General features: G+C 31.2%; 1 protein-coding gene across 1 annotated transcript; it reads left to right on the forward strand.

Moving 5' to 3' along the window:
- The first annotated feature begins 349 nt into the window (after nt 1-349).
- On the forward strand, nt 350-11672 carry LOC134716011 (polycomb group RING finger protein 1-like). The gene is made up of 8 exons (XM_063578670.1): nt 350-378; nt 4416-4518; nt 5933-6085; nt 7128-7187; nt 8018-8126; nt 8911-9052; nt 10115-10195; nt 10564-11672. The coding sequence occupies exons 1-8, from the start codon at nt 361-363 to the stop codon at nt 10603-10605; spliced, it is 708 nt and encodes a 235-aa protein (XP_063434740.1). The 5' UTR covers nt 350-360; the 3' UTR covers nt 10606-11672.
- The last annotated feature ends 3265 nt before the right edge of the window (nt 11673-14937 follow it).

Below are 14937 nucleotides of genomic sequence, written 5' to 3' on the forward strand. Positions count from 1 at the left end.
TATCGTTCGGGTCATACTTCCCTTTCTCTACAAAAAAAGATGTCACCACTGTTTCGGAGTTTGTCGTTTCAGAGGGTGTTTACTTTTCTTCGATGTTTTATCGAAACAACTTTTATATTATGTTTTTGTGATTTGGATAAGCAGTCAGCTGATCTAGACCATATGTAGCCGGCTCCTTTATTTTCGTATATTTGTTAAAAATTTACATTACCCTTTTATCAGTGCTTTTCATTATATAATTTCTCTGTAATTATAAATAAAATATTGAATAATTTTAAAACAATTAAATAAACATGATAAATACCTTAAACACCCTTTTCAAAATTTATGCGAAACTGCGTATAAAGGGAATTACCAGAAATGGATTTGGAAGAAGAGGTTCAGTTTCACTTTCATTTTACCCAAATTTTCTATGACAAATCATTAATACAACATCATTCCTTTACATAATGTATGCTAGCTTATGCAATTAATAACAATATACAATGAAATATATATATACATTAAGAAATTAAAAAATTCTCAATGTTTACAAAATAGAGAAAATGTCATTCAATATTTTGAAGTATATCTCTGACATCTGGTCATTGTATAATATGAGGCAGGCATAACCTGTGAATGGGGACGAAGTCTATAATTTTTTTTAATTCAAACATGTTAATAAAAGAAACGGAAATACCTTAACGTTCCCTATTTTGGTTCTGTTGTTCGGGATTTAGCTGTGACGTTCTTTAAGTTATGACGTCATATTCAATGTAAACAAAAGAAACGCTTTCCTCAGGTAACGTTTTCTCATATCAAGCAATTATTAAAAATGAATTTGTATTGAGTTCCAATCTTATATTTTACTAGACTGATGAATATAATTTGTTTTTCAAAGTCTCATGCAAACAAGACAGATTTCTGTGAAAATTCGGGGAAAACCGGAACAGGAAGTAGATCTGAAGAAAACAAGTTAACGATTTTGAGTTCATTAGTAGAATGAAAAATTCAGGAAATTTTCCCGAATTTTTTTTTTTTTTTTTTTTTATTGATTTTTCTACCGTAATTGGGGACTTCATCCCCATATAAAGTACCATACCTGCCAACTTTCACGATTTAGGCGTGTACTACACGATTTTGACTCTTTGTCACGATTGCACGATCGTGTTCCTGAAAAACCCTCTAAAACACAATTTGGTGTAAATCTACACAAAAAATATGATTATTCCCGATTTTGAACTGTGTTCAATGGAAGAAAATCGTGTTCAGCCAATCAAAATGTATGTTTCTCATGATCAAATTAATCAGCCAATCAAAAACGTTTTCTCTCAAGATTATTTTAACATGCTAGATATTGAACTTGTGTTGTGTATTCCTGTTTGTTGGTCAGAATAGTTAAATTGTGAACATGGCAAATGATTTTTCACCTGCAAGGAGGTTCTTACACAGATTGACAAACTTCAATGATGTAGTACTACCATAAAGATAATAAAAAGTAGTTTATTCACTAATTTATTGACATTACACTTGCTTTAAAATAATGTTATTTATGTATTCAATTAAATTACCAAATCATTTAAAGTATAATGTACTATTCTTTATTTTTCACATGGACACCCCCAACCCTAACCCCACCCCCACATCATCATGAGGAATCCCTTAAATAAGGGACTACCCTTATTCAAGGGGTGATTTTACTCTTGTAAAAAATAAAATAGAAAAATGTAGATTTGAACTTAAAAATTGAAAATTCTGATATTATATTTGGAACAGCTTTTTCAAATGAAGGGTCCAATTATTTTTAATAATAAAAAAGATATAAGGCCAAGAATATATCAATAATACCAGATAGATTACAAGATGTATAGTTCTTTGGGAAAAGTTTCTTCAAATAATATGAATGTATTCTCATTTGTACTTAAAAAGGGTTTTTTAATGTCCTAACATTGAGGGAGTATCCCTAGGTGTTGTTCTCAACCTGATAAAGGTCCTTCTTTGTGTATAATTTTGAATTGGAAAAGTCAACAACTATTTAGTATCCTTACACAAGAAAATAATTCCTGGTCTTACAGCTACATGTTCATATTTTCTGCTGATATAATAACTAGAATCATGCAAATAAACTTTAGAAAAAAACATGCTAGCTCATCTTACAAATATGACACTTTTTCTAGACCACAAAACAGCACGTGCAAAATAGGTGTCGCAAAGAATTGTAACCTTTGAAATTGTTGTCGCGTGCTAAAACCCCCATGGGCATTTTCAAAAGTTGGCAGGTATGAGTACACAGATTGATCAGACATTTATTTACCAACTGTGAAACATACCTTTTCCAAGAAGCTGTGTGTTGGAAGCAACTGTATTATATAAAATTGAGAATGGAAATGGGGAATGTGTAAAAGAGACAACAACCCGACCAAATAAAAAAACAACAGCAGAAGGTCACCAACAGGTCTTCAATGTAGCGAGAAATTCCAGCACCCGGAGGCGTCCTTCAGCTGGCCCCTAAACAAATATATACTAGTTCAGTGATGTTTGTTTTGTCCAAATTATTGTAAATAGATATAGGAAGATGTGGTGTGAGTGCCAATGAGACAACTCTCCATCCAAATAACAATTTTAAAAAAGGTAAACCATTATAGGTCAATGTACGGCCTTAAACACAGACCCTTGGCTCACACTGAACAACAAGCTATAAAGGGCCCCAAAATAACTAGTGTAAAACCATTCAAATGGGAAAACTAACGGTCTAATCTATATAAAAAAAACGAGAAATGAGAAACACATATATATTACATAAACAAACGACAACTACTGTACATCAGATTCCTGACAGGATAGGCTATGAGCTTCATTTACTGTACAATTTAAGTTTATAATGATTGCCAATGAGAAATTTCTCAATTAGAGACTGAAATGGCACAAAATTACCAACTATAGGTCACAGTAGCTTAAGGATTGTTTTTGTTTAGTGTTAGCTATAGAGGATTCCTGGTCTGTTTGACCTCTAACCTGTTCCCCATAATAAATAATTTGTTTTATTTGTTGTGTTGGATAATGCTGTCATATATGGCATGGTTTCAAAAATAAATATAATAACAAAAGTAAAACCACACAGTTCGAATATAGTTATTACATCTTTTAAGGCAATTGCAAGGTTATTTTGTAGAATCCATGACAAATCGCCCCAGTTTTTCACAAACACGGCCCACTTTCAAAAAAATTGCCCACTCTTGTTTACCAACTCGACCCACTTATGTAAAAGAGTAAACACCCATTGCAAATAGGTTAATAACATGCCCCACTTATGAAAACGGTTTAAATCCCGCTGAAATACGGTCTGTCAACTCGCCCCACTCATGTCACTCATGACAAATAGATAAACCACGAGGACTTTATTGATGCCAACTCGCCCCACTTATAAAAAAAGATGCAATACCGTTTTATATCTATGTCCCTGCCCCACGTCAATACCCATGAAAACTTTAGTGAAGTGATATAAATCAAATTGCTGTTAAGAACTCTGTTTTTGCAATAAAGTTATATATAGTTATTAATTGAAATCCTTAAATTGTATGATTATTATACAATTAACAGGGTTTTTTTTTAATTGTTATACAAATAACTAAGCTTACAAGTATAAAGTTATTCTCAAATAATGTTACGAAAATGTATTTGCAATTATATTTTAAGAATGTTAAAAAGGTTTTTAAAATAAATTTCGGGTGTTTATAACAAGTGGGGCGAGTTGACAGGGGAAAACGTAACTGTATTTTACCCTTTTCACAAGTGAGGCGAGTTGGTTAACCAGTTTGGGGTGAGTAGGTGAAAAAGTGGGGCGATTTTGTGTGGGGCATTTTACCAGTGAGGCGATTTGTTCTGACTCCTTTTTTTAAAACAGTAAGATTCATATCAGAATTTACATCATAATAACGCCTGTTATTTGTTTTACAACTGCATGAAATTTTGTAAAGTATATTTGATAACCATCATATTAGAAAAAAAAGCTGGTCTAGCAGACCACGTCTTGCTTTATTTTTTACTTAAATACTTTTATAGATGAACTTTATTTGTACTTTTGGTTTTCCATTATTTAAAATTCCTAAAAACATGGTTTAATTCATCTGTATTACTATTACAAAATTTTCAAGGCTTTCCATTTCTTGAAAGTTTTCTGTATCTCCCTTTTACATTATCAATGAAGGTTATTGTTATGAACTCCTCATTTTAGCAAAAACAGATGTATGAAATTCCATGTAAGTGTTTACATATGCATTAAAATTTTTAAGCCCACATTTGATTTTCCGTCAAAACTTTATAGATAATCATTTGAGTCCTAAGTTTTTATTATCTGATAAAACATTTTCATATATTTTCATAAGATTTGATATTTTTTTTATTACATGTTGATTAATTTGCTATTTATTTTTCAGCTGCTTAAGATCAATATTTCACATTTGAATTCACATATCACCTGTTCATTGTGTTATGGTTACTTCATTGATGCTACAACTACAACAGAATGTCTACACACATGTAAGTAATATCTCGTAAATATAGATTCTTACATTGATACCCCTCGATTATCGGATTCATCCAATGGAGATAGTTAGATTATCAATTGTAAATAAAATTTATAATTTAACTATCGACATTGGATAAATCCGATAATCCACGAGTAACCATGTAAAAATTTGTTACTCTAATGATTAAAAAATAAATTTTCTTTTTTTGTTAAATGAAAATCCCCTTCAAGTGCCTTTCACATTCCATTATGTTGTCAATTTCATTAACACCTGTTAGCATATTTTGATTCATCCAGTTAGCTAAAAAGGTTATGACCATCAAAATCATCCAATGATGTTTGAGATCACCGGCAACCGGCAATGGGTTTCGGAAAGGAATAAATTTCCATAGCATAAGAGAAATTTCAACAATGAAAATAATACTCTCATGATATGGAAGGTTCTTGATTAACCCAGGGAAATAAAACAAGCATCAATACATGTATGTGATCAAATAAAGAGATTTGGTTTGACTGCAATTGAGACAGCTAGACATTTCATGATTGGAATGCAAAAAACTATAGGACACTGTACAGCCTTAACAAAAATTGAGCAAAACCCATACTATAAGCCAATGTTTTTATTATAATAGTAAGACAATAGTATTAAACCAATGAATAACAGCCTTACAGGCTCCTGACATGTAACAAATAGGTCTGCATTTTTGCGCCTGTCCCAAGTCAGGAGCCTCTGGCCTTTGTTAGTCTTGTATTATTTTAATTTTAGTTTCTTGTGTACAATTTGGAAATAAGTATGGCGTTCATTATCACTGAACTAGTATATATTTGTTTAGGGGCCAGCTGAAAGACGCCTCTTGGTGCGGGAATTCTTGCTACATTGAAGACCTGTTAGTGACCTTCTGCTGTTGTTCTTTCTATCGTCTGATTGTTGTCTCTTTGACACATTCCCCATTTCCATTCTCAATTTTATTAGAATGTGCCAAAATTTAATTTGTTTTCAAATATTCAATCTCCTTAACTTATCAAATGAATTAAGGAAAAAGGTCACTTCATAGGCCATAACAATTTACAAAAAATATACTGCAACTAAGTGAGATAAGCTGATAAATAATATGTATGAATTATAATTAGCAGGAAGTGATAATAAAGTGTATTATGAAATTTTAAAGCAAAATAATTATATAGGGTATTCCTTTGGAAACATTTTAAGTGGGATTTTTAGTGTCTTTTGGTAGAAGTTTTCCTTTTATTCATATTCATTATTATGTTTTAAAATACAGTTTCACAATCATTTATTTTGTTTGGTTGTATATTTTTGTATATTACAATTTATTCAATCTCATGACATTAAATTGACTTTCTGCTTGAAAATTGTAATATTTTTTTATTGAATGATTCTTTATTTAATAATTGTTTTTTTCTCAGTTTGCAAAAGTTGTATAGTGAAATACTTACAAACCAGCAAGTCATGTCCCCAGTGTGGTGTGAAAATACATGAAACTCAGCCACAACTCCATCTGAGAGCCGATCGTACCATGCAAGATATTGTCTATAAAATTGTACCAGCATTGTTTGAGAGTAAGTAACTACCTTTTTGATATGTCCAGGGGCCTGGGTGGCCAAGTGGTCTAAGTAGTTTTACTACTGTTATCACTAACAATTCAACACTAAAGTTGTGAGTTTAAACCTTGCTTGCGCAGGTGCACTCAACTCCAATCTTAATTGACTCGGATTGTCAGTCTTCCTATTGATGGTGGTTTTTTTCTGGCCACTCCAGCTTCATTTTTGTCAAGCCTGCAACTTTTTTTGCAGAAAGCTTGACATAGGGATAGTGATCCAGCTGTGGCATCGGCTAGGACTACAGCTACGGCGGCGTTAGCTAACTTCTTAAAAGGTTTATATTTTAGAAGGTGGAAGACCTGGATGCTTCATACTTTGTGTATAGATGCCTCATGTTAAGAAGTTTCCGTCAGTCACATGTCTAATGTCCTTGACCTCATTTTCATGGTTCAATTACCACTTGAAAAAAAAGTTCAGATTTTTTTATTGTTAAATTCTCATTAATTTTAAGTAGTTATAGTTAAGTTTTTGTGCTTTAGTCTGTTTTTCTAATACTACATGTATATGCCATAGGTCAACTACATTTGGTGTATGGAAACGTTTTATGATGTATATGTCAGTCGCTTAGGTTTTATATGACCTTGACCTCATTTTCACGGTTCATTGCTCAGTGTTAAGTTTTTGTGTTTTGGTCTGTTTTTCTTAAACAACAAGCAATAGGTCAACTATATTTGTTGTATTGAAGAATAATTAAAATGTCTGCCTGGCATGGTTCATCCGATTTTGACCTCATTTTCATGGTTCATTGGTCAATGTATAGTTATCTTGGTTAATGTTTAGTTTATGAGACAGTTGTAGTAAAGCTTTATATTTAGGACTATCAACATAATATCAATGATTAGTATAGAAGGCAAGACATTTCAGCTTGTACACTCTTGTTTTTTACAAATCGAAGTTTTTAATCAATGTTAATTTATGAAATAATTTTTTAATACCATGAAACTGATAACATTGATGACTTAAAAAAATAGATTTAAAAGAAATTTAAAAAATTTTGCAGATGAAGAAAAAAGAAGAGAAGAGTTTTACAATTCCAGAGGATTTTCTAAATTAAAGAAAGGTAATTATCGCTATTTTGTGCATTTTTTCTTTGATCTTTTTTGTGATAATGTTTCATATCATGCTACTTGCTTGAGATGGAAAATTATCGCTAGAAGCTAAGAAGACATGTGACTTTACTAACAAATTTGACATGAAATTGACAACGTCGTCATATGTGAAATAATGAGAAACAGATTATCATTGGTCATCTCAATTCAATTGCCTTTCTTGTTTTCGCCGTCCTGGCTCAATCAAGAAAACTAATCTCGTTGAGATGATCAACGATAATCTATAATTAGCATTTCTTATAAGAGAGTGATATTATATATAATACACAAAAACAGATATATCAAGTTTCATAAAAAATGACACACAGTCCAACAGACCACACCAATCACCATCACCAGTACCCTCAGGAAAACAGACGATGAATATCAAATGGATTAGATAGCAAGCACAAAATGTAGTTGGGATAAACCAGTTTTACTCAAGGTTAAATGAGTTATCATCATAACAATATCCATTACATTGATTATCTTTTTTGCAGTATTTTTCAAATTATTAAGAAATGGGAGGTAATCATCTGCACAATTTCTTTTTTATAAACTGTTATTGTTTGATGGAGTAAATCATTTTGAAATATACTAAATGTTACTTTCACATACTGGTAAGGTTATTCTTTCTGCAAAGTAAATTCATATAAATATTTTGGTAAATTCCTTTACAAATAGTAATAAAAGTACTAAACTCCAAGGAAAAATTGAAAAATTATATTCATTTCTTTATATGAACCAGGCTGCTAACAATATGAGATGAGAATAATAAAAAAATATTTATTTTAATGTTAAGGTGTGGTGGAGAAAATACCTGAGCCCAAACTAACCTGTATACAAGCCAGTGATGATAGACATATGTACAAGTATGATGAAAAGATCAGCATTTGTTTAGAAAGATATCAGTAAGATAGAAAAAAATAATAGATTGATAAAATTTTCCATATACTGTAAATTCAGAAATTATTGTGAGGTTTTCCTCAATGCAAATAATGCATATAAAAATGAAAACTGACATTTTGATATCTGATGCATATACCCCAAATATGAATGCAGCTTTTCCTGAAAACACAAAAAATAATCTCACAGTAATGTTCATTCTTCAAAAATAGTAATAATAAATGCACACAACATGCACAATGATTTCTGTATTTACAGTTAATAAGATTGAGAATGGAAATGATCTGAATCAATTTGAAAATATACTCTCCAACATATAATACACACGATTTATTCAAAACTGTACAACACGACATTAAACTTTGTTTTAAAGAACAAAAATTAGTTTGACTTGTCACAGATGTTGATAAGTTTGATACACACTTATCAAGTCATGGTTATTTTTCTGGTAAAAACAAGGAATTTCTATCATGAAAAACACACAAATATAGTGATAAATGGAATATAAGATATCATAGTGTAAATAAAACTAAAATATCAGCTTATCTACACAATATGAAGCCTTTTGAACTAGTTTACTGCCCTCACTAATCAAAAAGTGTAACTGAATGATAAACGCATATGATAGTTGAAGAAATATGAATTTTGAGATATAAGAATAAGTAAGGGTTCATCAGATATGTATTTGATACCATGAGTATTTATAATTGTCTAATTCTAAGGGTATATTAATCATGTTAATAATTGTTGGTACATATTTTGTATAATGGATAATTATTATTTTTCCAGTGTCCATGCAATGCCAGTCAGAGGGAGTCACAGCAAGGTACCATCTTTACAGGAAAAATTCATACGGTGCTCAAACAGACTACAAGTTCATGATGTTATTAACCTACTGATGAAAAGATTAGAGATACCATCAGAAGCAGAGGTATTATTTTATGTATTTTCTTATAATTCAGGACCAACAGTTTTTGAGGGCCATTATTATACATGATATATAATCCTCTTGTTCACATGATTGATGTACTTGGCTTTTAAGTTTAAACATATTTTAATGTTCAAATGACAAATCTATCAGACACAAGTTTTACAATCTTCTCCAAAAAATAATAAAAAAAAAAAAAAAGATTTCAAAATTAAAGTCTTACAGTGAAACAATACTTCCAAAAAGTACAAAGTCTTACAGTGAAACATTATTTCAAAAAGAAAGTGCAGGTAAGCCGGTAAGGAATTGCTGATTTGGTCATGAAATATACCTCTTTCTGTACACGATGGTTTAGACAATACAATTTACTATAGAGATTAGAGACCCAATGGTCCACCTAAAGGTGAAATGTCAAAGCAGACAATTAAATCAGTGGCGGATCCAGCACTTTCCATAAGGGGGGGGGCCTCTGACTGACCTAAGGGGGGGCCTGCTCCAGTCATGCTTCAGGCCAAGTTCGGATGGAAATCGAGTTCTGACTCTAGTTCCATATGAACGGTAAATAATTTTGAAGAGTAAGGACTCTAGATTACCGGAAGTACAAGGCCCCGACTCTGAATATGTTTACATTCAAATTTGATTGTATCGCATCATAACATCCGAGATATCGAGTCGATCTCTAGTAACCCTGCCACAACCCAGGGCTCATTGAGTTCTAATGGCGGGAAAACTATATCCAATCATAACAGGTGTTATATATGACCATGTCAATCCTATCTACTCTAGACATCCATCCGAACTTGGCCTCAGTGATTCCCTATATAAGTAACCAAATTTTACCCACAAAAGGGGGGCCTAGGCCCCCCTGGATCCGCCTATGATTATTATTGATGCCCTGAAATTGTTTATCTGTAATTTTAAATTAAGATGTCATTTGGAAAGAAAAAAAACATTGTGTATAACTTTGCTCTTTGGATGTTGTTTTTTATTATTGGATAAGATGCCATAAGTAAGAACTTCTCATTAATAATATTAATTTACTTTAATGTATTTTGTAATTTTCAGTTAACACTAATATGCCATGGACATGAACTGACAAAAGAATGGTCACTGAAACAAGTATATCTGATGTACTGGAGTCCAAAGGTAAATATTTTTCTTCAAATTATAGAGTTACTTCTCTTTTGCCACTGTATATGGAGTTACACTCAGTAATAACATAGTGAGGTAAATGAGCTTAACATTTAATTAAATATAAGTCATCACTGAGTCTATTTGTTGTAGTAATTTTTTTTGTCTGTAATTAATGGTTAATAATCACTTGTTTTATTTTGAACATTATTTTCTTACCGTAGAGTATATTTTCAATTTTTACTAAACTATGCAGTCTAAACAGTGAATTGTAAATTAGATGTACAAAGGTACAGAACAATTTCTCTCGATTGTCTCTAATTATTTAATTGTTAAGTTCTGTTATCAGTACATTTCTATATATTTTTTTAAATTTATTCCAGGGATCACCAATGTTTCTATTTTACTGCTTTAAACCTGGATGAATTCTGACACTTTACATTAAATGCATCCTAGTAGAGCTGCAGGACGGCTTGGTGCTAGATATGATAGAATATTCTGTCACATAGAGTTGCTCAACAAGACTGGAAAAACTTACAAAACAAACTGATACAAAAGTTTGATTTTTTTTATAAATGAAATTTTTATCATCCTAAAACTAATATTTTTTCCATATTCCTTTACAAATTGAACTATTTCTTCTTTTGAATGTTTACAGTGCATTTATTTAATTTCATAAATGACAAACTTATGTAATGTTTATACTGTTTTCAACTATTGTTATTTTTTAAACACTTTTGCATTTATAGTCTTAAACTTAAACTATGCTATATATGCTTATATGTGACATATCAAATAGCTAATTGTATCATTACTGTGCTTATGCAAGAGTTCATGCCCTTTTAGGATATCAATGATTCATGACACTTTTTCAATTTTCATTTATAACTGGTCTCTTCAAACTGACCAGCTGCTGAAAAGTTTAGATCATTTTTAGCATCAAAATATTTTTGATATAATGTAAATGAAGTGCATTAATTAAAAAAAACCTTGTTCTTTTAAATTTCTAATACATGAAAAGTTTTGAAAAAAGATTGACTCCTATATGAAAACTTCTATTGCAATGGCATTTTATGTCAGTAAATTTCAGTAATTAATCAGTTAGTCAAGTAGGAGGGTGATCCTGAAAATGCATTAAATATTTGCAACTGAATGTTTAGAAAACAACAGTCACCATTACCATGTAGAAGGGAGATAATTTTTAGCATATTATGAGATGTTATGGTGTGGTTAAGCAAGTTATCTCCCCTTCTTGTCCTGTTTACAACATTTTAGCAATTTAAAGCAATGATAACAAACTGCAACTTTCAATAGTCATTTGACCCATTTTTATTTTATAAAGATTAAAGACTCTTGAATAAGAACAGTGATAACTATTATTGTGACATGACTGGCCAGAGGCTGGTCCTCATTTTACTGTAATATGAATTTTAATGTTTTATATGTTGTTGTAGTTATTGCTTGGTTGTTGATTAAAAACTGTTGCATTTTCTGTTTTTGTACTCTATGATGACCCACTCGGTCAGAAACTGAAAAAAAATCCAAGAAAATGCTACATCATGCAAAACAAATATATGTAAATGAGATCATAGACCTTAAGAGTTAATATAGAAAGAATTTAAATACTGTAAATTTAGAAATTAATGTGAGGTTTGTATAGTGTATGATTGTAGCAAGCATAACAACTGACATTCTATATTCCATTCTTATGACTTTTGCAAATTTTCCCCAAATCACAATAAATATAAAAATTTTGCCTTTTTTAAAAATCACAACAATAAATGCAATAATTTCTGAATTTACAGTATCAATGATATATGGAATGTAGGTTAGTTTAATTTAATTTTGATGGAAAGGGTCAGAACCCATCTCTATCTCAAAGAATATTACTTACATATTCGTTGAGGAGTCGTCTTTTCGATATCCAGTAAACCATGCAATTGAAGGTCATATAAACCCACCCTATTTGGTATTCGACTGCCAGGCTTCATGATGATTTAGGTGTAATACCACCAAATCATGGTACGCCCCATCTGGTTGTATAAGAAAATGGGTAGAAAAAATATTCCCTTGAATTTGTAGGTAATTAATCCAACATTTCTGTGTCATAGTCTTGGGTATTTCAAAGCACTATTTTTTTTTTATTTGGGGTTTCTATAGAATGTTTTGTAAACTTGAGGTTACATGGTTACTAAACCTTGGGGAAAATGTGATTGGTTAACTTCCAGTGATAGGTATTTTCTTATATGCAATGAAATGTGATTTTTTTTCTATGGTATTTGACAGGATAAAACTTTACTCATGCCAAGTATTTCTTAATTTGAAACAAAGATAAATTCTGCACAATTTTTTTGAAAAGTGCTAATTTAACAGAGACTAATAGGGGAAAATCAATGGTGGTATTACACCTTTACTCACATTCTTAATAGCATGATTGCAAGAACACAGTATCTTAGAGAAATAATATCTTGTCCCAATCATGTTTTATTCTCCTTTATGCCAGTAGGCTGAGTAGGTCCCTGCATTCCTGATTTTCCTAAATACTAACTGTAGTGCACTTCATTACAGATTTACCCAAATACTGCTTTACATTACATCTTAGAAACATGATATATTGTTCCAATCTTGTTTTCTTCTCCTTTATCCAATTAGGTCACTTCATTACAGATTTATACAAGAACTGGCTTCTGTACACCCAAACATGTGTTGCAATTGTTCTCCGTCACATTAAGGTTTTTTGTTTTGTTTTTTACATCTATCAAATATGTTGGCCAGACAGAATTGGTTTTAGAAGACAGGTGGGATGCTTTGAGTACTGTCAAAAGTCAGGAGTCTCAATCCTTTGTTAGTCTTTTATGTTTTTTTAATTTTGGAATTATGTTTCAGTTAAGTGTGACATCTTTCTTTGCTGAACTAATACACATTCTTAACAAGGAGGCCAGCTGAATTGATTCTCAGGATGCCTGATTTTCTTTCCATATTGAAGACCCATTGAACACTGCATATAATGATGTGAGCACTTCATATAATACTGTGACCACTGCATATAATGCTGATCATCAACATAAGGCAGTCATGGCGTTCCATAGCCTTAGGCTGTTTACTGCTCTTTGGTCAGGCTGTTGACTCTTTGACACATTCCTCAGATACTTTTAAGTTATGAACATATGATAAACACATCACAAAAGATTGAACAAAAAACTTACACTCATATGGAGAAAAATAACAATAAAAAGCAACAACTGCTTCTGCAAAATGGGATCATATTCTTCAATGCATAAATATAGCAGAGTTCTGTTCATATTGGTGCTAGTGGCTGTCTTGCATTGAGGCAATTAGTTTTGTAGTTTATTTTCTCAGTGTTGAAAGCTTTACTATGAAGAATCCCAAGAAAAAGGATTTTCCTTTCCTTCTAGTTTTTCGTGTGCAGGTAGTGATTTTGTGTCATGAATTGTTACAACATGTCCTTTCTTTTCAAAAACAATTCCAAATTTAAGCATTTAAGGATAAAGACTAGATTACATTTGTTAATACCTTTTTGATTGGTTTTTTTTTGTACATTGTTATGAACTACTCATTCGGAATTCTGTGAATGAACCAATTTTTGTGAGTGATTTATTGTTATTTCTTATGCAATTAAAAAATAATGTGAATTTAAATTGTAAAAATGTCATATGTCTCATTGTATGAATAAGCCAACCAAGTAAGAATATCGTGAAAACAAATGATAAAACAAGCCTAAAAATTATCAACAATTTTTAATAATATGAATATAAAATGTCAATGATTCTGTACATTAAACTTGCATGATCAGGTTTTACATAAAAAGCGTACCACAGCCATGTAAAGTACAACTGCACGTACAACAAATAAACAAAACAATGAATGTTATTAAAAGGTTTTTTTTGGCAATGAAACATTTGAGTTCTGAAATAAAATGAAAATGCAGTGTATTGGAATTAACTAGAACAAATAATTTTTTAGCATTATTATGTGAAAATAAACTCATCATAGATACCAGGATCAAAATTTTATATTTACGCCAGACGTGCATTTCGTCTTAAAAAGACTCATCAGTGACGCTTGAATAAAAAATAGTGGTTCTATTTCTAGGATCATTTTGCATTAATGAATACTTATTATATCACCAGGATCATTTTGTAAAGATGATTATGTACTGCACGGAACAAAGTATTATGTTTAGACCCATTCCTGTTCTTGTCGTGGCAACTCCTCTGAAACCATAGAACAGAATTTCATGAAACTTTGTAGATAATAAGGACATAACACAGGAAATTATGTTTCAATTTTTTTTAACATATAAATAATTCACTTAAATTAAAGGGATGATTTACCTCAAACAAATAACCAGATGCTCCGCAGGGCGTAGCTTTATACGACCGCAGAGGTTGAACCCTGAAAGGTTGGGGCAAGTATGGACACAACATTCAAGCTGGATTCAGCTCTAAATTTGGATTGTGATTAAATAGTTGACACAGCATAGGTTTCTGACACAGAATGAATGTGTTCTAATGAACTTAATTTTTTTGTTTTCTCTTAGAGCAATTCACTATGCTGTTGAATATTAATCCTCTCAAACAAATGTTTGAAGAAATCTTCATTTTATTTATGAAATTTCATTTCAAATGAGAAAATTGAACCCAATTTTTTTTAACACATCCCCCTTTCCCTTATTCCAAATTAATCTCAATTAAATTTCTAATGGAGTTTGCAACAATAACTACTCATTTAAATAC

Source organism: Mytilus trossulus, chromosome 4 (genome assembly GCF_036588685.1).
Source record: "Mytilus trossulus isolate FHL-02 chromosome 4, PNRI_Mtr1.1.1.hap1, whole genome shotgun sequence".
Lineage (NCBI taxonomy): Eukaryota > Metazoa > Mollusca > Bivalvia > Mytilida > Mytilidae > Mytilus > Mytilus trossulus.

Excerpts from the sequence above, each read along its gene's own strand:
- LOC134716011 (XM_063578670.1), top strand. Across the intron at positions 4,519-5,932 it reads AACAGAATGTCTACACACAT|TTTGCAAAAGTTGTATAGTG; the intron begins GTAAGTAATATC and ends TTTTTTTCTCAG. Across the intron at positions 8,127-8,910 it reads ATTTGTTTAGAAAGATATCA|TGTCCATGCAATGCCAGTCA; the intron begins GTAAGATAGAAA and ends TTATTTTTCCAG.